This window comes from Bufo gargarizans, chromosome 4, assembly GCF_014858855.1.
Source record: "Bufo gargarizans isolate SCDJY-AF-19 chromosome 4, ASM1485885v1, whole genome shotgun sequence".
In the NCBI taxonomy this organism is placed as follows: Eukaryota; Metazoa; Chordata; class Amphibia; order Anura; family Bufonidae; genus Bufo; species Bufo gargarizans.
The window spans coordinates 36,534,657-36,559,848 of NC_058083.1; the positions used below are offsets into that span (position 1 = coordinate 36,534,657).

Here is a 25,192-nt window from a genome sequence, read left to right on the forward strand (position 1 = left end):
ATATTGTAAGACATCATGGCATACCTACCAATATCATCTCAGACCACGGATCCCAGTTAGTTTCCCGATTCTGGAGAGCGTTCTGCAAGAAACTGGGAGTAACGCTCTCACTCTCTACCTCACATCACCCTCAAACTGATGGTCAAACCGAACGCATGAACCAGACCCTAGAAACCTACCTTCGACATTATGTCAATGCCTTACACTCCAACTGGTCTGAGTATTTGCCTTTAGCTGAGTTCGCCCTAAATTCCCGTTGGCACAGTGCTCTTCATACCACACCATTCTACGCAGCCCTAGGCTATCACCCTCAGACTTTTCCCCTACTCCAGCCTTCTTCTGGTGTACCAGCAGCAGATCAGCGGGTGAGAAATATTCTACTACATTGGAAGAAGATTCGTTTATTACTACGGAAGTCAGCAGGCAAGTACAGGTTTTTTTCCAACAGACGAAGACGCCATATACCTCCATATGTGGTGGGGGACAGAGTTTGGCTATCAACCAAGTATGTGAGACTGAAACAACCTTCTACCAAATTGGGCCCTCGATTCATCGGTCCTTACAGGATCATTGCTCGAGTTGGACCAGTTTCCTATCGCTTAAGATTACCTTCTTCCCTCCGGATACATCCCGTCTTCCACGTTTCACTCCTCAAAAAAGCTATTTTCAACCACTACTCCAGATCACAACAACTACCTCCTCCTGTTCTTGTTGATGGACAAAATGAGTTTGAAGTCTCCAAGATTCTTGATTCCAGAAGACAGGGCCGTGGCCTTCGGTATCTGGTTCATTGGAAGGGGTATCCTGTCACAGACCGCTCCTGGGTTCCAGCCAAAGATCTGCATGCACTTTCTCTTATACGAGACTTCCATACCTCGTTTCCCACTAAGCCCCGCTAGGCCCCCAGAGGGGTCCATTGGGGAGGGGGCCCTGTCATGACCCGGGTTGTATTTGAACCGGGATCTTCCTGGTCTCTTAAACCATAGCCTTGCCTGTTGTGCTACAGAAGAGATCTAGACTTTGGGAATGTCCTTACTGTGTTCAACACTACATCATACTCTCTAGCTCCACCTGCTGCCAGCTGTGGACAATTCTCAATCTGGACAGCCTTTAAATAGGAAGTGAGGTCATCACTCAGTGCCCGTTTATTTGGATTTCTTCCCTGGGTGTTTTGACTTCAGTGATCTTCCTTGTATTGAACTCCTGCCTGATATCCCGACTATTCTACAGCCTGCTGATTTTGTACCTTGCCGCCAGATCGTGAATGACCTTAGCCTGCCTGACTCTTCTCCGGATTTTGATTCTGAACTATTTGCCTGACGACGCTTTGCCTGCATCTCAAGCACACTATTTCCACTTCGGACACTACCTTTTACAGGTACCTTACAACTATTTATATATAATGTATAGCAAATATATCTATGAATATGGTATAGCTGTATTGGCTATATGTAGGGGATACCAGTACTATTGACATGTGTGATATAGTGGTACTATTCATTTGTATGGTACAGCAGAACAATTATTGTCTACAATATAGCAGTGCTAATTATGTGCACAGTATAGTGAATCTTTGTTTATACCATAGTGGTGTTACATAACAGTTCTCTTTGTGTGTATGGTGTATTACATTTTATTTAATTTCTTAAATGTGTGTAATATTTGTAAGTTTGGGAAGGGGACTGGCATTAAACTATATATGAGCTCTGGGTGAAGAAAAGCAGTGTATAGCATTGTTCTTTAGACAAGGCTGTATAGAGGTGCTATTTTGCTACCTTATAACATTATTATTTGGGCACCCTAGGCTGCTCCTGTATAATGAGGCACTGTATGATACAGTATATCTTTTTGTAAGCACCAATTGTACACTAGTGATCCCCAATCTGTTGCTCTCCAGCTGTTGTAACGTGACAGCTTCCAGCATTCTGTAGAAACCACTGAAGTACCACTGAGACTACTAAATAGAACAGCCCAACCCTCTACGAGGCTGTGGCTGCGGATATGCCAGTTGATACATTTTAGGGATCCAAACAACATTGGGTTGTGTTCCACTATCTCCATATCTCAGAGACCAGGAAGCTTACTTTTAGCTAGCCATTTGCTAAGTATAAGAACCTTTCTGTTTTTTTTTTTGTTTTTTTTTTAGAACTGTTTGCCCACCGATATGTATGTATATCTGCTATTTATTTAAATTTTTGTAACTACATACTGTACATGTTCATACATTAAAGCTAAAACTTTAATTGCTAACTCTGTAGTCTAAAACTGACCCAGTTACCTTTGGTTTAAGTGCATAAGTGCAGTTTGTGTTACAGTGTGTCTTCTAAGTGTGGCTATGTGCTACATGTGTGCCTGCTCGTGAGTAGGACTGTTGCAGTGGCTGGCTTTGGTGTGGCCTGGACACCTTCGAGGTGTCACCACATGTTGCTGCTCTCTGGAAGAGATGGTAAGGTGTGGTGCACCCCAATGGCAAATAAGTCCGGGTCTGCAGTGAACCAGTCTGCTTTTTTACTGGAGGAAAACAATACAGATGAGGTATAGGGCTGACCTCTCCAATCTACTCCCTGGCAGAAGAAGGGTTTGATGCTGAGGAGGGACCTGAGATAGCTGTCCCTTTCTCTCACAGAAGGCTGGTACCATGTATAAAGACTGGAGACCTAGGGCCTATGGCATAGTATCCTCATCTCAGCGTCTTCTTCCGGTCACTCAAAAGTCTGGCAGAATCTCTTCTTTTAAGCAATGATCCCTAACTGCAGAACACTAAGAGCTCTGACTGCTCTCCTTATATACCGTTTCTGGCTAGTGGGAGGGATAGAGTGGAGAAACTAAGCACAAGCAAATACAATGTTACAACTCCCATCTCTCAGACTTGCATTAGAGCTACAATAAATGGCAATGACACAGGAGTTTATTTCAGAAAAAAAAATGTTTTTCAGACAATTACATAGCTAAAGCAGACATCCAAAAGGTCAGTCTGCCTGGCTTTGGTGGTAAACAAGTCTGTCCTTTTCCCTTCAAAACATGCTCTTCGTTAACTATTATGGCAGCTCTGGAAAATTACCAGCTTCTCATTATTAGCTAGAAAGTCTCAAAAGTCTCTCAGTATTGATTAACCCTTTCCACAGTGCTATGCAAGCACAGTGCACACAAACAGAATATATATCACAACATACATATAAAATGCAGTTACACAGTATTAAACAGTATAAGGTTCCATTTGCAAATTGCGGATCCGCAAAACACAGACACCGGCAATGTGCATTCCGCTGGCACTATAATAGAAAATGCGTAATCTTGTCCGCAATTGCGGACAAGAATAGGACATAATCTATTTTTCGGCAGAAACGGATGCGGAAATGCGGATCCGCAAATGCGGATGCGGACAGCACATTCTGGCCCTATTGAAAATGAATGGGTCTGCACCCATTCCGCAAAATTGCGGAACGGATGCGGAACCATTTTGCGGATGTGTGAATGGACCCTTAGTCAATGCAAGTTAACCCTTTAAAGTTTTCATGTGAAGAAAATTAACAGTTCAATAACAAATGTAGCTATGATGCATCTTTTATATTAATTAAAACTAAACCTTTGTTTTAAAATAACACAGACTTGTTTTGGTTTAATGCATATATGTAATTTATTAAATATATCTTTTGACCCCAGGGGACATATGTAATCGCATTATTGACCTCAGTTTTGAAAGACAGTACACAGTTTGAGAAACCATATGAGTTTTATCCAGAGAATTTTCTTGACTCCAAGGGAAATTTTGTGAAGAAAGATGCCTTCTTGCCATTCTCTGCTGGTGAGTACATTCTAAAAACCATAAATATGGCTAGATGATATACAGTATTTACAATATCTAAGATAGTTTTGTGCAACCAAATGGCACTTCAAATTGAAGGGTCTCCTCTTTTCATGCACCAACTGTAGGGTAGGATGTGAAGTGGCCACAGAGTTATTGTAGGTTGTAGGCTTACTCGTCTGATGTAATGGGATTGTGAGCTACAGAGAATGAGCAATGCAGAGGAGAAATGAGATGAGGTGACAAAGAATAAGATCTTGAGATTATGTGTGGAGTCATATCAGGAGATTAGATCAGAGATGTAAGAAGAGGACAACCTGTGAATTTGAACTTAATTTGCTGGGCAATGGGAAGCTACTGAAGGGATTGGCAGAGGTGCAGCAAGATGAGAGGTGGATCAAATGTACATCAAAGATGAGGATGGCGTAGAGAGGGACAAGAGTGTTAGGAGGTTAATGAGATGGATGCTGCAGTGATCTAGATGGGAGATGATGAGAGACTCATTTTACCATGTCCCATGAGGCTTTGGCCTGTGGTTTTGGTAACCTTTGGGAGATTTTGCTATAACTAGAGATGAACGAATCGAAGTTGACAAAGTGGAATTCGATCCAAATTTCAGGAAAAATTTGATTTGCACCAAAGCCGTTTTTCCTTGCGTTTCGTGGTAAGGAATCAAATTTTTTTCCTAAAATGGCTGCTGCATATGTGACGACATGGAGAAAGGAAATCTGGGAATGCAAGATCACTCATAATGCCATGCATGCAGCCAATTAGCAGCCAGACAGCCCTGTGATGTCACAGTCCTATAAATAGCCTTAGCCATCTTAGATTCTGCCATTTACCAGTGCAGGGAGAGAAATCTGCAGGCGCTAGGGACAGTGCTAGAAAAAAACTTCTTTGTGCTAAAAAAATGATTTACAAATGCAGGGCAGGATTATTCAAAGTGTAGGGAAAGTCTAGGGAGGAATCAATCCACAGCAGTTACATTGAACAGGGTTCAGTAGGGGAGGTTACAGCCTGGGTAATAGGAACAATCCTATTAGACCTTGATGTACTGACTAGGGATCCAAATTGCCATTATACAGCTCTGTAATTCCAGCAAACCGTTCTTGTTATTAAGGTGAAAGTGCTGTTTGAAACAAGCATTAACAGGGTTTATTACAAGGAAATATTTCCCTTTGCGCTGTGTATATATATATATATATATATATATATATATATATATATATATATATATATATATACATATATACAAAGTTCGGGTCCCCATTGACTTCAATGGTGTTTGGGCTCGGGGTCAAGTTCGGGTCCCGAACTCTAACTTTTTTGTGAAGTTCGGCCGAACCCGTCGAACCCGAACATCCAGGTGTCCGTTCAACTCTACTAATAAGCTCTGTTTTCTCCCCACTAATACAAGCCAAACAAAGTTTTAGAACATACAGTACAGACCAAAAGTTTGGACACACTTTCTCATTCTAAGAGTTTTCTTTATTTTCATGACTATGAAAATTGTAGATTCACACTGAAGGCATCAAAACTATGAATTAACACATGTGGAATTATATACATAACAAAAAGTGTGAAACAACAAAAATATGTCATATTCTAGGTTCTTCAAAGTAGCCACTTTTTGCTTTGATTACTGCTTTGCATACTCTTGGCATTCTATTGTTGAGCTTCAAGAGGTAATCACCTGAAATGGTTTTCACTTCACAGGTGTGCCCTGTCAGGTTTAATAAGTGGGATTTCTTGCCTTATAAATGGGGTTGGGACCATCAGTTGCCTTGTGGAGAAGTCAGGTGGATACACAGCTGATAGTCCTACTGAATAGACTGTTAGCTGCTTTTTTCTTGCCATAATACAAATTCTAAGTAAAGAAAAACGAGTGGCCATCATTACTTTAAAAAATGAAGGTCAGTCAGTCCAAAAAATTGGGAAAACTTTGAAAGTGTCCACAAGTGCAGTCACAAAAACCATCAAGCGCTACAAAGAAACTGGCTCACATGCGGACCGCCCCAGGAAAGGAAGACCAAGAGTCACCTCTGCTGCGGAGGATAAGTTCATCCGAGTCACCAGCCTCAGAAATCGCAGGTTAACAGCAGCTCAGATTAGAGACCAGGTCAATGCCACACAGAGTTCAAGCAGCAGACACATCTCTAGAACAGCTGTTAAGAGGAGACTGTGTGAATCAGGCCTTCATGGTGGAATATCTGCTAGGAAATCACTGCTAAGTACAGGCAACAAGCAGAAGAGACTTGTTTGGGCTAAAGAACAAAGGAATGGACATTAGACCAGTGGAAATCTGTGCTTTGGTCTGATGAGTCCAAATTTGAGATCTTTGGTTCCAACCACCGTGTCTTTGTGCGACGCAGAAAAGGTGAACGGATGGACTCTACATGCCTGGTTCCCACCGTGAAGCATGGAGGAGGAGGTGTGATGGTGTGGGGGTGCTTTGCTGATGACAATGTTGGGGATTAATTCAAAATTGTAGGCATACTGAACCAGCATGGCTACCACAGCATCTTGCAGCGGCATGCTATTCCATCCGGTTTGCATTTAGTTGGACCATCATTTACTTTTCAACAGGACAATGACCCCAAACACACCTCCAGGCTGTGTAAGGGCTATTTGACCATGAAGGACAGTGATGGGGTGCTGCGCCAGATGACCTGGCCTCCACAGTCACCGGACCTGAACGCAATTGAGATGGTTTGGAGTGAGCTGGACCGCAGAGTGAAGGCAAAAGGGCCAACAAGTGCTAAGCATCCCTGGGAACTCCTTCAAGGCTGTCGGAAGACCATTTCAGGTGACTACCTCTTGAAGCTCATCAAGAGAATGCCAAGAGTGTGCAAAGCAGTAATCAAAGCAAAAGGTGGCTACTTTGAAGAACCTAGAATATGACATATTTTCAGTTGTTTCACACTTTTTTGTTATGTATATAATTCCACATGTGTTAATTCATAGTTTTGATGCCTTCAGTGTGAATCTACAATTTTCATAGTCATGAAAATAAAGAAAACTCTTAGAATGAGAAAGTGTGTCCAAACTTTTGGTCTGTACTGTATGTTCTAAAACTTTGTTTGGCTTGTATTAGTGGGGAGAAAACAGAGCTTATTAGTAGAGTTGAACGGACACCTGGATGTTCGGGTTCGACGGGTTCGGCCGAACTTCACAAAAAAGTTAGAGTTCGGGACCCGAACTTGACCCCGAGCCCAAACACCATTGAAGTCAATGGGGACCCGAACTTTGGAGCACTAAGATGACTATAAAAATGCAAATAGAATAAAAATATGTTTAAGAGCATGGCAAGAGCTCTGCAAACAAATGTGGCTAGGGAAATGACCTAAAATAACATAAAATACATAAAAATAAAAAATAATAATCTTGATCTAGGAGGACGAGGTCCATATGGAGTAGGATTTTGAGGAGGCAGTGGATGTGGCGGTGTAGCCAACACAGTTTTTTTGTTTAAATTTTTTTTTGTTTAAATTAGGGTACACCCCAAAACATTGGAAAATATAACCTGTGATAACCCCGTCCAGCCGTGCTAAACAAACGTTCAGACAATACACTGGCTGCAGGGCAGGCTAGCACCTCCAAGGCGTTAAGGGCAAGCTCCGGCCAGGTGCCCAATTTGGAGACCCAGAAGTTGAAGGAGGCAGACCCATCAGTCAGTAAGTGTAGGTGTGTGCACACATACTGCTCCACCATGTTGCACGTCCCCTGATGTCCACAATCCAATTGGATATCTGCTCTATCAACTTTCAATGTTCTTTTCTGCGCCTACCACGTTGATCACGGTTAGCGGTGAATCAGGGTTCCGCGCCGGACAAGGAACATGAGAAATGGATACCGCATCCAAGTGTGGTCAATGGCTGAAATGTGATCGAGCGGAAATGTGGAACAAGTTGTTAAAGTAGAAGGATCGAATGAAAGGAAGTGGCGCGCGTCAATTAAAGACGAATTTTAGAAATTTAAATCCCTGTCACCTATGCAGAGTAGGGGTTTTTCATTGGCAAAAATCGGTTAATATCACCCACCAATGGAACAGATGACTTTTAAAAATTTCGGTCCCTGTCAACTATGCAGAGCAGGGGTTGATTTATGCCAAAACTGTGTTCCTGTCACCTGTCAATTGAACAGACGATTTTACAAAAAATAGGTCCCTGTCACCTATGTAGAGCAGGGGTCTGTAAACGGCAAAATTGGTAAAATGTCACCTGACAATGTAACAGACAATTTTTTAAAATTTATGTCCCTGTCATCTATGCAGAGCAGGGGTTTATTCACAGCAAAAATTTTAAAATGTCACCCAAGAATGTAACAGACGCTTTTGCACCCTGCTCCCTCTTTTGCTGTGCCGGTGCCTCTGTGCGACTACCGCCTCTTCCTCTGAACAAGACAGGTCACTCGCATGACCTTGATTCCATGTGGGGTCTAGTACCTCATCATCCTCCACATCATCTTCCACCAACTCTTTACCCCTGCCCTCCTTGTCGGTCTGCATACTGCAGAAAGCCGCAGCAGTTAGCACCTGTGTTTCGTCATCATTCAGAGACGTGCTGCGTTGGTCTTCCAATGTTCTCATCCTGAAACATAAGTGGTTGGTCCACGGAAACCCTGCCAGCAGAGTCATTAAAAAGCATAACAGACTGCTGCATGACTTGGGGCTCAGACTGCTTGCCTGATTTGCAAGGGGGTGAGTTGAAAGACAGATGGCCATGGGCTGTAGGTGCCAACTCTAATCTTTCAGCAGGGGACTGGGTTGGAGACAATGCGAAGGAACTGTAGGCACTGTCAGCCACCCAATCTACTATAGTCTGTACTTCTGGTCTCACCTGATTCGTACTGTCCTAAATTCAGTGTAGGACGCAAATGTACTTTCTAGCGCAAAAGATAAGCAATTGTCACCCAACAATGTAACAGACGAATTAGAGAAATGTATTTCTGTGTCCACTAGGTAGAGCAGGGGTATATCACAGCCAAAAATTGTTGAATGTCACCCAACTATGTAACAAACTAATTAGTGAAATTTATTTTCTTGTCGACTATGTAGAGCAGGGGTATATCACAGCCAAAAATTGATGAATTACTCCCGACAATGTAACAGACAAATTAGTGAAATTTATTAACCTGTCTACTAGGTAGAGTAGGGGTATATCACAGCAAAAATTTAGGATATGTAACCCAACAATGTATCAGATAAATTAGTGAAATTACTTAAAATAAAATACGTTAAAAAAAATCTTGATCTATGAGGTGGATTTCCATATGGAGTGGGAGTTTGAGGAGGCGGTAGACGTCGCGGTGTAGGTGGAAGCGGCGGTGGAGGAGGACGAGGTAGCCAACAGTGTTTTTTTTTTTTTTTTTGTTTTTTTTTTATTAGGGTAAACACCAAAAGAGTGGGAAATATAAAAAAATACAACAATGAGCAATTGCGCTGTAGTAAAACAATGGCTGGGTAAGGCCGGTATACGTCTATTCTGCACAAGGTACGGACAATTCCTGTGGGATCCATGCCTGGTTCATTTTAATGAACGTGAGCTTGTCCACATTGGCTGTGGACAGGCGACTGCACTTGTCTGTGATAACACCCCCTGCCATGCTAAACACACGTTCAGATAATACACTGGCTGCAGGGCAGGCCAGCACCTCCAAGGCGTAAAGGGCAAGCTCAGGCCATGTGCCCAATTTGGAGACGCAGAAGTTGAAGGGGGCAGACCCATCAGTCAGTACTTGTAGGCGTGTGCACACATACTGCTCCACCATGTTGCTGAAATGCTGCCTCCTGTTAAGACATCCCATATCTGCTGGTGGTGCTGGTTGTTGTGGAGTGCTGACAAAGCTTTTACACATTTTGGCCATGCTAACCCTGCCTTCTGAGGTGCTGGTGGTGCCCCAGCTGCGTTGGCGACCTCTGCCTTCGCCTTGCGCTTCCACTGTACCCCCGCTGGCAAGTGGGAATGCCATCAGCAGCGCGTCTACCAGCGTGCACTTGTACTCACACATCTTACGATCACACTCCAGTGATGGAATTAAGGACGGTACTTTGTCATTGTAATGGGGATCCATCACCGTGGCCACCCAGTAATCAGCACAAGTTAGAATGTGGGCAACTCAGCTCGCACAGTCTGGCCAGCATGTGCAAGGTGGAGTTCCACCTTGCGGGCACGTCGCATATGAGGTGGTGAGTGGGAAGGCTGAAGTTATGCTGCAGCGCTGACAGGTGAGCAGCAGCAGGGTAAGAACACGGAAAGTGCGCACAGACGGACCACACTTTATGCAGCAGCTCTGACATATCGGGGTCATTTTTAAGGAACCTCTGCACCACCAAATTAAGCACATGCGCCAGGCAAGGAATGTGCGTCAAACCGTCTAGTCTAAGAGCTGCTACGAGATTTCGCCCATTATCGCACACCACCACGACGGGCTTGAGGCTTACTGGCACCAACCACTCATCGGTCTGTTGTTCCATGCCCGTTCACAGCTCCTGCGCGGTGTGGCGTTTGTCCCCCAAACAGATAAGTTTTAAAACCTCCTGCTGTCGTTTACCCCTGGCTGTGCTTAAATTGGTGGTAAATGTGTTATGCTGACCGGATGAGGAGGCGGTAGAAGATGGGGAAGATTAGTAGGAGGAGGAAGAAGCAGGAGGCAAAGAGATAGGATGTCCCTGACCGTGCTTACTGGTCCACGTAGCCGTAGTTAGGTGGACCTTGCCACAGATGGTGTTGCACTGCGCACACCTGATTTTCTCTCTTACTTGGTTGTGCAGGGAAGGGATGGCTTGCCTGGAAAAATAGTGGCGGCTTGGCACGACGTACTGTTATAAAACTATCCATCTCCACCAGAATGAATGACAGCATTTCAAAGTCCAGTAATTATGAAATGCTGGCATTCAGGGCCAGGGATCACAGGTGGGTAGGGGGGTACTTCCTCTTTCGCTCCAGTGTTTGGGAGATAGAGAGTTGAACTGTCCAGAAGTGGATGAAGAGGCCGAGAATGCAGGAGGAGCCAGAGACCTTTCTTAGTTTTTGAGGTGTCTACTGCACTGCAGCTTGTGCTTTGCACTTAGATGCCTGGTCATGCAGGTTGTGCTCAGGTTGAGAACGTTTATGCATCGCTTCAGGCTCTGATTGCACAGCGTGCAAACCACTCGTGTCTTGTCAGCACGTTGTCTGAAGAACTGTCATGCCAGAACTACAGATCACTCGCATGACTGCACCACATTATCTTCCACCCATTCTTCACCCCTGCCCTCCTTGTCGGTCTGCACACTGCAGAAAGCCACAGCGGTTGGCACCTGTTTTTTGTCATCATCCGAGACGTGCTGCGGTGGTCCTCCCATGTACTTATCCTGAAACATAAGTGGTTTGGCATAGGTGCACTCAATCTCTTCCACTTCTGGGGCATAGGCGTGCGCAGCCTATTGCATTAGGGTGTGCACCCTAAAGCACTAACACGCGCCACGCGAGTATTAATATATATATATATATATATATACACATACATACATACATACATACATACATACATACATACACTGTACATCCCCACATACCTAAGCTGAAGCACACTGGACCAAACCCTCAGCAGTAGGGAAAAGGGAAAAAGACTACCAGCTCCTTCAACCACCAAAGGAGCTAGCATCACTCTAGGGGCCTAGTAAAAACAGACACAAAAGGAAAAAGGACTTATCTTTAGATGAGCTGGCGCAAACAATCCACCAAAACTTCCAGCACTATAACCCACAAAGGCTATAGGGAGCGGGAGGAATAAATAGCCTCACCAATTACCAAACGAACCACACCTGATGGGAAGTGGGATTCTGTTCAAACCCAAAACAGTCAGATCGAGTCACATGCAGCAACTCTGACAGATCGTCTCAGAACACCCACAGGGCAGGCTGTGACATATGGGCATCTGTGGATGACACACTGTTATAGGCATCAGTGGATGACACTATTATGGGGGCATCTGTGGATGACACTATTATGGGGGCATCTGTGGATGATGCAATGTTATGGGCATCTGTGGATGACACTATTATGGGGGCATCTGTGGATGACGAACTGTTATGGACATCTGTGGATGACACACTGTTATGGGCATCTGCGGATGACGCACTGTTATGGGGGCATCTATGGATGATGCACTGTTATGGGGGCATCTGTGGATGACACACTGTTATTGGCATCTGTGGATGATACTATTATGGGGTCATCTGTGGATGAGGCACTGTTATGGGGGCATCTGTGGATGACACACTGTTATTGGCATCTGTGGATGATACTATTATGGGGTCATCTGTGGATGAGGCACTGTTATGGGGGCATCTGTGGATGAGGCACTGTTATGGGGGCATCTGTGGATGACGCACTGTTATGGGCATCTGTGGATGACGCACTGTTATGGGCATCTGTGGATGACACTATTATGGGGGCATCTGTGGATGACACTGTTATGGGGGCATCTGTGGATGACACTGTTATGGGGGCATCTGTGGATGACACTGTTATGGGGGCATCTGTGGATGACGCACTGTTATGGGGGCATCTGTGGATGACGCACTGTTATGGGGGCATCTGTGGATGACGCACTGTTATGGGGGCATCTGTGGATGACGCACTGTTATGGGGGCATCTGTGGATGACGCACTGTTATGGGGGCATCTGTGGATGACACACTGTTATGGGCATCTGTGGATGACGCACTGTTATGGGCATCTGTGGATGACGCACTGTTATGGGCATCAGTGGATGACGCACTGTTATGGGCATCAATGGATGACGCACTGTTATGGGCATCAGTGGATGACGCACTGTTATGGGCATCAGTGGATGACACGCGGTTATGGGCATCAGTGGATGACACGCGGTTATGGGCATCAGTGGATGACACGCGGTTATGGGCATCAGTGGATGACACACGGTTATGGGGTCATCTGTGGATGACGCATTGTTATTAACAGTGCGTCATCCACAGATCCCCCCCATAACAGTGATCCACAGATATCCCCTTAATAGACTGTTAAGGGGATATCTGTGGATGGCACTGTTATGGGGGCATGGTCATTTGTGTGGAATCTGACACAGATGCGGGGGGGATCTGTGGATGACACTGTTATGGGGGGCCGGGGGGATCTGTGGATGACACACATATATAGCAGCGCCAGCATCTTGTGCTATATGTGTCATGATCATCCACAGATATCTACCCCCCACCATAACAGTGTCCCTGACAGTGACTGACCCCCAACAGGGGGTGGAGGCCGGCAACTATTGTAAGACGGACCCCGCGTTCCTTATGTAAGTGAGCTTAAGTTGTAAATAATAAACTTGTGCAAAGTATGTACTAGTATTACTACTGTCTAATAATCCTTATCTATCACTTCACTAACTTACTGGGACAGTCAGGACTCCAGATAGTAAGTATTCACAATCCACATCAGTTGTTGAGTTTTTCTTTTTCACAGACAGTGGCAGCAGACTACTGGCAGTGCACACAAGACTGTAGACAAGATCAGAATCCATTCACTGGGGCAGTTAGGCACTGGGCGCGGGCAGGCAGGCTCCCGCTCTTCAAACAATCAAAATAGGCACTGGCAGCCGGAGGCAGCGTAACGTGACGTCACTCACTCCGTCACGCCGCATGCGCATGATCCTCCCACTTTATTAAAGTTCAATATTTTTATTATTGTCATAAAAATAAAGCAGAACAGCTTACAGCACTACAAGAATTTTGTGGTGGACGCAGCCACTAGAGACATATAATAATCATGTTATATCGTCGTCAATTATAATGTATACTGTTGAAACGAACAATTGAAGAGTGAAGGACAGGACACATAGGTAGAAATATAAGTCAAGCATCAGAGATTTCTAAAATACCAGTATTGCCATACTAAGTGTATGTCTGCCCACCGCTCCATTACTATTATTAGTGGATTTACACTTTGCTCTTTAATAGGCTTCCGCAGCTATTCTGCTTATACCAATTATTAGTCGTGTGTTCAAGTAGCTTAGCATATTAACTACAATTACATTGATAACAACAAGAAAACAACCTGTCTATCAAAAAGACCCAACCAAGGAAGGAACTAGGGGTTATGGACTTCATACATTTTTCAAGACTTTTCTTTTTTGTGGGAGTTTTTTCCATAAGCGGGAACACTCGGACCTGCTAGCTGGCTAGGTGGAAGATTGAGAGTAAACCATCCAGGGGCCCCATGTGCCCTCATATTTTACAAGGGAAAGCATTGATGGTGTGATCATTCTTTCGTAGCTGTGAGTGGTGTTCAAATTTGAAACCACTTCTGAGATGTCAGGAGTAGGGATGAGCGAACTCGAACTGTATAGTTCGGGTTCGTACCGAATTTTGGGGTGTCCGTGACACGGACCCGAACCCGGACATTTTCGTAAAAGTCCGGGTTCGGGTTCGGTGTTCGTCGCTTTCTTGGCGCTTTTGTGACGCTTTCTTGGCGCTTTTTGAAAGGCTGCAAAGCAGCCAATCAACAAGCGTCATACTACTTGCCCCAAGAGGCCATCACAGCCATGCCTACTATTGGCATGGCTGTGATTGGCCAGAGCACCATGTGACCCAGCCTCTATTTAAGCTGGAGTCACATAGCGCCGCCCGTCACTCTGCTCTGATTAGCGTAGGGAGAGGTTGCGGCTGCGACAGTAGGGCGAGATTAGGCAGATTAACTCCTCCAAAGGACTTGATTAACTGATCGATCTGCAGCTGTGGATCATTGAGCTGCTGATCCTCAATTGCTCACTGTTTTTAGGCTGCACAGACCGTTTGTCAGTCTCATTTTTCTGGGGTGATCGGCGGCCATTTTGTGTCTTGTGGTGCGCCAGCACAAGCTGCGACCAAGTGCATTTAACCCTCAATGGTGTGGTTGTTTTTTGGCTAAAGCCTACATCAGGGTGAAGCTGTCACACCAAGTGCATTTAACCAGCAATAGTCTGTTCATTTTTTGGCCATATACAAAATCAGGGGCAAGCTGCGCCTGTCACCAAGTGCATTTAACCCTCAATGGTGTGGTTGTTTTTTGGCTAAAGCCTACATCAGGGTGAAGCTGTCACACCAAGTGCATTTAACCAGCAATAGTCTGTTCATTTTTTGGCCATATACAAAATCAGGGGCAAGCTGCGCCTGTCACCAAGTGCATTTAACCCTCAATGGTGTGGTTGTTTTTTGGCTAAAGCCTACATCAGGGTGAAGCTGTCACACCAAGTGCATTTAACCAGCAATAGTCTGTTCATTTTTTGGCCATATACAAAATCAGGGGCAAGCTGCGCCTGTCACCAAGTGCATTTAACCCTCAATGGTGTGGTTGTTTTTTGGCTAAAGCCTACATCAGGGTGAAGCTGTCACACCAAGTGCATTTAACCAGCAATAGTCTGTTCATTTTTTGGCCATATCCCAGTCTAATTCTGTCACTAAATCCATACCGGTCACCCAGCGCCTAAATACTAGGCCTCAAATTTATATCCAGCTAAATCTGTCCCTAGTGCTGTAGCTGGGCGAGTTATTTAGTGTCCGTTCAAGCACATTTCTTGTTCTGGGTTGAAATACAATTCTCAATTTAGCAATTTCATAATTTAGTGGTTCCTGCTATATCAGAGCTCTTTGAAATCTATCCCAAAAAGGGTATATAATATTGAAGGTGCACATAGGGTCATTCAGAGTAACTTCACACACACCCGCTACTGTGTATTTCCAAGTCTAATTCTGTCACTAAATCCATACCGGTGACCCAGCGCCTAAATACTAGGCCTCAAATTTAATTCCCTCTAAATCTCTCGTTACCCACCGCTGTACTGTTGTTGCTGGGCAAGATATTTAGTGTCCGTCAAAGCACATTTTTTGTTCTGGGTTGAAGTACAATTCCCAATTTAGCAATTTCATAATTTAGTGGTTTCTGCTATATCAGAGCTATTTGAAATCTATCCCAAAAAGGGTATATAATATTGAAGGTGCACATAGGGTCATTCAGAATAACTTCACACACACCCGCTACTGTGTATTTCCAAGTCTAATTCTGTCACTAAACCCATACCTGTCACCCAGCGCCTAAATACTAGGCCTCAAATTTAAATCCCTCTAAATCTCTCGTTACCGTTGTCCTGTTGTAGCTGGGAAAGTTATTTAGTGCCCGTCAAAGCACATTTTTTGTTCTGGGTTGAAGTACAATTCCCAATTTAGCAATTTCATAATTTAGTGGTTCCTGCTATATCAGAGCTATTTGAAATCTATCCCAAAAAGGGTATATAATATTGAAGGTGCACATAGGGTCATTCAGAATAACTTCACACACACCCGCTACTGTGTATTTCCAAGTCTAATTCTGTCACTAAATCCATACCGGTGACCCAGCGCCTAAATACTAGGCCTCAAATTTAATTCCCTCTAAATCTCTCGTTACCCACCGCTGTACTGTTGTTGCTGGGCAAGATATTTAGTGTCCGTCAAAGCACATTTTTTGTTCTGGGTTGAAGTACAATTCCCAATTTAGCAATTTCATAATTTAGTGGTTTCTGCTATATCAGAGCTATTTGAAATCTATCCCTAAAAGGGTATATAATATTGAAGGTGCACATAGGGTCATTCAGAATAACTTCACACACACCCGCTACTGTGTATTTCCAAGTCTAATTCTGTCACTAAACCCATACCTGTCACCCAGCGCCTAAATACTAGGCCTCAAATTTAAATCCCTCTAAATCTCTCGTTACCGTTGTCCTGTTGTAGCTGGGAAAGTTATTTAGTGCCCGTCAAAGCACATTTTTTGTTCTGGGTTGAAGTACAATTCCCAATTTAGCAATTTCATAATTTAGTGGTTCCTGCTATATCAGAGCTATTTGAAATCTATCCCAAAAAGGGTATATAATATTGAAGGTGCACATAGGGTCATTCAGAATAACTTCACACACACCCGCTACTGTGTATTTCCAAGTCTAATTCTGTCACTAAATCCATACCGGTGACCCAGCGCCTAAATACTAGGCCTCAAATTTAATTCCCTCTAAATCTCTCGTTACCCACCGGTGTACTGTTGTTGCTGGGCAAGATATTTAGTGTCCGTCAAAGCACATTTTTTGTTCTGGGTTGAAGTACAATTCCCAATTTAGCAATTTCATAATTTAGTGGTTTCTGCTATATCAGAGCTATTTGAAATCTATCCCTAAAAGGGTATATAATATTGAAGGTGCACATAGGGTCATTCAGAATAACTTCACACACACCCGCTACTGTGTATTTCCAAGTCTAATTCTGTCACTAAATCCATACCGGTGACCCAGCGCCTAAATACTAGGCCTCAAATTTAATTCCCTCTAAATCTCTCGTTACCCACCGCTGTACTGTTGTTGCTGGGCAAGATATTTAGTGTCCGTCAAAGCACATTTTTTGTTCTGGGTTGAAGTACAATTCCCAATTTAGCAATTTCATAATTTAGTGGTTTCTGCTATATCAGAGCTATTTGAAATCTATCCCTAAAAGGGTATATAATATTGAAGGTGCACATAGGGTCATTCAGAATAACTTCACACACACGCTTCTGTGCATTTCCAAGTCTAATTCTGTCACTAAATCCATACCGGTGACCCAGCGCCTAAATACTAGGCCTCAAATTTAATTCCAACTAAATCTCTCGTTACCCACCGCTGTACTGTTGTTGCTGGGCAAGATATTTAGTGTCCGTCAAAGCACATTTTTTGTTCTGGGTTGAAGTACAATTCCCAATTTAGCAATTTCATAATTTAGTGGTTTCTGCTATATCAGAGCTATTTGAAATCTATCCCTAAAAGGGTATATAATATTGAAGGTGCACATAGGGTCATTCAGAATAACTTCACACACACGCTTCTGTGCATTTCCAAGTCTAATTCTGTCACTAAATCCATACCGGTCACCCAGCGCCTAAATACTAGGCCTCAAATTTATATCCCGCTGAATTTGAATACAATACATTGGGCCAAATAATATATTTGTTGTTGTGGTGAACCATAACAATGAGAAAAACATCTAGTAAGGGACGCGGACGTGGACATGGTCGTGGTGGTGTTAGTGGACCCTCTGGTGCTGGGAGAGGACGTGGCCGTTCTGCCACATCCACACGTCCTAGTGTACCAACTACCTCAGGTCCCAGTAGCCGCCAGAATTTACAGCGATATATGGTGGGGCCCAATGCCGTTCTAAGGATGGTAAGGCCTGAGCAGGTACAGGCATTAGTCAATTGGGTGGCCGACAGTGGATCCAGCACGTTCACATTATCTCCCACCCAGTCTTCTGCAGAAAGCGCACAGATGGCGCCTGAAAACCAACCCCATCAGTCTGTCACATCACCCCCATGCATACCAGGGAAACTGTCTCAGCCTCAAGTTATGCAGCAGTCTCTTATGCTGTTTGAAGACTCCGCTGGCAGGGTTTCCCAAGGGCATCCACCTAGCCCTTCCCCAGCGGTGAAAGACATAGAATGCACTGACGCACAACCACTTATGTTTCCTGATGATGAGGACATGGGAATACCACCTCAGCATGTCTCTGATGATGACGAAACACAGGTGCCAACTGCTGCGTCTTTCTGCAGTGTGCAGACTGAACAGGAGGTCAGGGATCAAGACTGGGTGGAAGACGATGCAGGGGACGATGAGGTCCTAGACCCCACATGGAATGAAGGTCGTGCCACTGACTTTCACAGTTCGGAGGAAGAGGCAGTGGTGAGACCGAGCCAACAGCGTAGCAAAAGAGGGAGCAGTGGGCAAAAGCAGAACACCCGCCGCCAAGAGACTCCGCCTGCTACTGACCGCCGCCATCTGGGACCGAGCACCCCAAAGGCAGCTTCAAGGAGTTCCCTGGCATGGCACTTCTTCAAACAATGTGCTGACGACAAGACCCGAGTGGTTTGCACGCTGTGCCATCAGAGCCTGAAGCGAGGCATTAACGTTCTGAACCTGAGCACAACCTGCATGACCAGGCACCTGCATGCAAAGCATGAACTGCAGTGGAGTAAACACCTTAAAACCAAGGAAGTCACTCAGGCTCCCCCTGCTACCTCTTCTGCTGCTGCCGCCTCGGCCTATTCTGCTGCTGCCGCCTCGGCCTCTTCCTCCGCCTCTGGAGGAACGTTGGCACCTGCCGCCCAGCAAACAGGGGATGTACCACCAACACCACCACCACCACCTCCGTCACCAAGCGTCTCAACCATGTCACACGCCAGCGTTCAGCTCTCCATCTCACAAACATTTGATAGAAAGCGTAAATTCCCACCTAGCCACCCTCGATCCCTGGCCCTGAATGCCAGCATTTCTAAACTACTGGCCTATGAAATGCTGTCATTTAGGCTGGTGGACACAGACAGCTTCAAACAGCTCATGTCGCTTGCTGTCCCACAGTATGTTGTTCCCAGCCGGCACTACTTCTCCAAGAGAGCCGTGCCTTCCCTGCACAACCAAGTATCCGATAAAATCAAGTGTGCACTGCGCAACGCCATCTGTAGCAAGGTCCACCTAACCACAGATACGTGGACCAGTAAGCACGGCCAGGGACGCTATATCTCCCTAACTGCACACTGGGTAAATGTAGTGGCAGCTGGGCCCCAGGCGGAGAGCTGTTTGGCGCACGTCCTGCCGCCGCCAAGGATCGCAGGGCAACATTCTTTGCCTCCTGTTGCCACCTCCTCCTTCTCGGCTTCCTCCTCCTCTTCTTCCACCTGCTCATCCAGTCAGCCACACACCTTCACCACCAACTTCAGCACAGCCCGGGGTAAACGTCAGCAGGCCATTCTGAAACTCATATGTTTGGGGGACAGGCCCCACACCGCACAGGAGTTGTGGCGGGGTATTGAACAACAGACCGACGAGTGGTTGCTGCCGGTGAGCCTCAAGCCCGGCCTGGTGGTGTGTGATAATGGGCGAAATCTCGTTGCAGCTCTGGGACTAGCCAATTTGACGCACATCCCTTGCTTGGCGCATGTGCTGAATTTGGTGGTGCAGAAGTTCATTCACAACTACCCCGACATGTCAGAGCTGCTGCATAAAGTGCGGGCCGTCTGTTCGCGCTTCCGGCGTTCACATCCTGCCGCTGCTCGCCTGTCTGCGCTACAGCGTAACTTCGGCCTTCCCGCTCACCGCCTCATATGCGACGTGCCCACCAGGTGGAACTCCACCTTGCACATGCTGGACAGACTGTGCGAGCAGCAGCAGGCCATAGTGGAGTTTCAGCTGCAGCACGCACGGGTCAGTCGCACTACAGAACAGCACCACTTCACCACCAATGACTGGGCCTCCATGCGAGACCTGTGTGCCCTGTTGCGCTGTTTCGAGTACTCCACCAACATGGCCAGTGGCGATGACACCGTTATCAGCGTTACAATACCACTTCTATGTCTCCTTGAGAAAACACTTAGGGCGATGATGGAACAGGAGGTGGCCCAGGAGGAGGAGGAGGAGGATGAGGAAGAGGGGTCATTTTTAGCACTTTCAGGCCAGTCTCTTCGAAGTGACTCAGAGGGAGGTTTTTTGCAACAGCAGAGGCCAGGTACAAATGTGGCCAGCCAGGGCCCACTACTGGAGGACGAGGAGGACGAGGATGAGGAGGAGGTGGAGGAGGATGAGGATGAAGCATGGTCACAGCGGGGTGGCACCCAACGCAGCTCGGGTCCATCACTGGTGCGTGGCTGGGGGGAAAGGCAGGACGATGACGATACGCCTCCCACAGAGGACAGCTTGTCCTTACCCCTGGGCAGCCTGGCACACATGAGCGACTACATGCTGCAGTGCCTGCGCAACGACAGCAGAGTTGCCCACATTTTAACCTGTGCGGACTACTGGGTTGCCACCCTGCTGGATCCACGCTACAAAGACAATGTGCCCACCTTACTTCCTGCACTGGAGCGTGATAGGAAGATGCGCGAGTACAAGCGCACGTTGGTAGACGCGCTACTGAGAGCATTCCCAAATGTCACAGGGGAACAAGTGGAAGCCCAAGGCCAAGGCAGAGGAGGAGCAAGAGGTCGCCAAGGCAGCTGTGTCACGGCCAGCTCCTCTGAGGGCAGGGTTAGCATGGCAGAGATGTGGAAAACTTTTGTCAACACGCCACAGCTAACTGCACCACCACCTGATACGCAACGTGTTAGCAGGAGGCAACATTTCACTAACATGGTGGAACAGTACGTGTGCACACCCCTCCACGTACTGACTGATGGTTCGGCCCCATTCAACTTCTGGGTCTCTAAATTGTCCACGTGGCCAGAGCTAGCCTTTTATGCCTTGGAGGTGCTGGCCTGCCCGGCAGCCAGCGTTTTGTCTGAACGTGTATTCAGCACGGCAGGGGGCGTCATTACAGACAAACGCAGCCGCCTGTCTACAGCCAATGTGGACAAGCTGACGTTCATAAAAATGAACCAGGCATGGATCCCACAGGACCTGTCCGTCCCTTGTCCAGATTAGACATTAACTACCTCCCCATAACCATATATTATTGGACTCCAGGGCACTTCCTCATTCAATCCTATTTTTATTTTCATTTTACCATTATATTGCGATGCTACCCAAAGTTGAATGAACCTCTCCTCTGCCTGTGTGCTAGGCCTAAATATATGCCAATGGACTGTTGCAGTGGTGGCTGACATGAAGCCTGATTCTCTGCTATGACATGCAGACTAATTCTCTGCTGACATGAAGCCAGATTGTCTGTTACGGGACCTCTCTCCTCTGCCTGGGTGCTGGGCCTAAATTTATGACCATGGACTGTTGCAGTGGTGGCTGACGTGAAGCCTGATTCTCTGCTATGACATGCAGACTGATTCTCTGCTGACATGAAGCCAGATCGTCTGTTACGGGACCTCTCTGCTCTGCCTGTGTGCTAGGCCTAAATATATGCCAATGGACTGTTGCAGTGGTGGGTGACGTGAAGCCTCATTCTCTGCTATGACATGCAGACTGATTCTCTGCTGACATGAAGCCAGATTGTCTGTTACGGGACCTCTCTGCTCTGCCTGTGTGCTAGGCCTAAATATATGCCAATGGACTGTTGCAGTGGTGGGTGACGTGAAGCCTCATTCTCTGCTATGACATGCAGACTGATTCTCTGCTGACATGAAGCCAGATCCTCTGTTACGGGAGCTCTCTCCTCTGCCTGGGTGCTGGGCCTAAATTTATGACAATTGACTGTTGCAGTGGTGGGTGACGTGAAGCCTGATTCTCTGCTATGATATGAAGACTGATTCTCTGCTGACATGAAGCCAGATTGTCTGTTACGGGACCTTTCTCCTCTGCCTGGGTTCTGGGCCTAAATTTATGAAAATTGACTCTTACAGTGGTGGGTGACGTGAAGCCTGATTCTAGGCTATGATATGAAGACTGATTCTCTGCTGACATGAAGCCAGATTGTCTGTTACGGGACCTTTCTCCTCTGCCTGGGTTCTGGGCCTAAATTTATGAAAATTGACTCTTACAGTGGTGGGTGACGTGAAGCCTGATTCTCTGCTATGATATGAAGACTGATTCTCTGCTGACATGAAGCCAGATTCTCTGTTACGGGACCTCTCTCCTCTGCCTGGGTGCTGGGCCTAAATTTATGACAATGGACTGTTGCAGTGGTGGCTGACGTGAAGCCTGATTCTCTGCTATGACATGCAGACTGATTCTCTGCTGTCATGAAGCCAGATTGTCTGTTACGGGACCTCTCTGCTCTGCCTGTGTGCTAGGCCTAAATATATGCCAATGGACTGTTGCAGTGGTGGCTGACGTGAAGCCTCATTCTCTGCTATGACATGCAGACTAATTCTCTGCTGACATGAAGCCAGATTGTCTGTTACGGGACCTCTCTCCTCTGCCTGGGTGCTGGGCCTAAATTTATGACAATGGACTGTTGCAGTGGTGGCTGACGTGAAGCCTGATTCTCTGCTATGACATGCAGACTAATTCTCTGCTGACATGAAGCCAGATTGTCTGTTACGGGACCTCTCTCCTCTGCCTGGGTGCTGGGCCTAAATATATGCCAATGGACTGTTGCAGTGGTGGCTGACGTGAAGCCTCATTCTCTGCTATGACATGCAGACTAATTCTCTGCTGTCATGAAGCCAGATTGTCTGTTACGGGACCTCTCTGCTCTGCCTGTGTGCTAGGCCTAAATATATGCCAATGGACTGTTGCAGTGGTGGGTGACGTGAAGCCTGATTCTCTGCTATGACATGCAGACTGATTCTCTGCTGACATGAAGCCAGATTGTCTGTTACGGGACCTCTCTGCTCTGCCTGTGTGCTAGGCCTAAATATATGCCAATGGACTGTTGCAGTGGTGGGTGACGTGAAGCCTCATTCTCTGCTATGACATGCAGACTGATTCTCTGCTGACATGAAGCCAGATTCTCTGTTACGGGACCTCTCTCCTCTGCCTGTGTGTGTGCTGGGCCTAAATATATGCCAATGGACTGTTGCAGTGGTGGCTGACGTGAAGCCTCATTCTCTGCTATGACATGCAGACTAATTCTCTGCTGACATGAAGACAGATTCTCTGTTACGGGACCTCCCTCCTCTGCCTGGGTGCTGGGCCTAAATATATGCCAATGGACTGTTGCAGTGGTGGCTGACGTGAAGCCTCATTCTCTGCTATGACATGCAGACTGATTCTCTGCTGACATGAAGCCAGATTCTCTGTTACGGGACCTCTCTCCTCTGCCTGTGTGTGTGCTGGGCCTAAATATATGCCAATGGACTGTTGCAGTGGTGGCTGACGTGAAGCCTCATTCTCTGCTATGACATGCAGACTGATTCTCTGCTGACATGAAGCCAGATTCTCTGTTACGGGACCTCTCTCCTCTGCCTGTGTGTGTGCTGGGCCTAAATATATGCCAATGGACTGTTGCAGTGGTGGCTGACGTGAAGCCTCATTCTCTGCTATGACATGCAGACTAATTCTCTGCTGACATGAAGACAGATTCTCTGTTACGGGACCTCCCTCCTCTGCCTGGGTGCTGGGCCTAAATATATGCCAATGGACTGTTGCAGTGGTGGCTGACGTGAAGCCTCATTCTCTGCTATGACATGCAGACTAATTCTCTGCTGACATGAAGACAGATTCTCTGTTACGGGACCTCTCTCCTCTGCCTGGGTGCCGGGGCCTAAATATCTGAGAATGGACTGTTCCAGTGGTGGGTGACGGGAAGCCAGATTCTCTGCTATGGAACCTCTCTCCAATTGATTTTGGTTAATTTTTATTTATTTAATTTTTATTTTAATTCATTTCCCTATCCACATTTGTTTGCAGGGGATTTACCTACATGTTGCTGCCTTTTGCAGCCCTCTAGCTCTTTCCTGGGCTGTTTTACAGCCTTTTTAGTGCCGAAAAGTTCGGGTCCCCATTGACTTCAATGGGGTTCGGGTTCGGGACGAAGTTCGGATCGGGTTCGGATCCCGAACCCGAACATTTCCGGGATGTTCGGCCGAACTTCTCGAACCCGAACATCCAGGTGTTCGCTCAACTCTAGTCAGGAGGTAATGGACTTTTCCAATGTCGGGTTAAAATCAGCTTAGCATTAAGCAGGACATGCCCTACTATGGGTCTATAAGTTGGATGTATATGTTGAATGCCCAAGAATAAGAGGGCGAGTTCAGGGGACGGGGGTATTGCAGACCCAGATAGATCTCTTAATAACGCAAACACCTGTCTCCAGAAATCAGTAATAATCGGGCATGACCAAAGGACATGGAGCAATGAACCTACTGTCCCACATCCCCTCCAACAAAGTGGGGAAGTATAGGGGTATATTATGTGGAGTCTTTGGGGGGTGAAATACCAATTCAAGAGTGTCTTAACACCCGCTTCATAATGGGTAACACATTTGAAAGTAGAGGATAAGAAACTAATAGCACTTGACCAGGAATCGTCAGGGAATGAACTACCCAGTTCCCGTTCCCATTTTGTGAAAGATTTAGTTTTAGCAAACTTGTTCTTAACTCCCATGAAGTCATAAATGCAGCCAGTCGCTCCTTTCCTCATTAAGTCTGGGGAGAAGTACAGTTGTAGGATCCCCTTATGAGTGGAAGGGGGCGCCTTTAGAATGGTCATCAACAAATGCTTGATCCTGAGGTAATTAAATATCTCTCCAGTTGGAATTTGAAACTTTTGTTGTATAACATTAAACGGGAGGATCCCATCAGCAGAAATAAGCTGAGAAATTCTTTCAATCCCTTTCTCCCGCCATCCGGACAAAGAAATGTCCCGGATTACTGATTCCAAGGTGTATGTGTCAGAATGATAGAATAATAGGTCATTGGAATCCGGAGATATAGTGTGAATTTGCAACCAGAGACTCCTTACATGTCTCAGAGTCATAAGGGAAAGGTTAGGGATCTTCCTATTCCAGATAATCCTTATT

General features: G+C 46.1%; 1 protein-coding gene across 1 annotated transcript in view; it reads left to right on the top strand.

Annotated features, from left to right (window-relative positions):
• The window catches only part of LOC122935955 (cytochrome P450 2K6-like), a 225,411-nt gene that overhangs the window by 166,772 nt on the left and 33,447 nt on the right, over positions 1-25,192 (top strand). Inside the window, exon 8 of the mRNA XM_044291920.1 lies at positions 3,664-3,805. Within this exon, the coding sequence (XP_044147855.1) occupies positions 3,664-3,805 (142 nt within the window). The remainder of the gene's footprint in view (positions 1-3,663; positions 3,806-25,192) is intronic.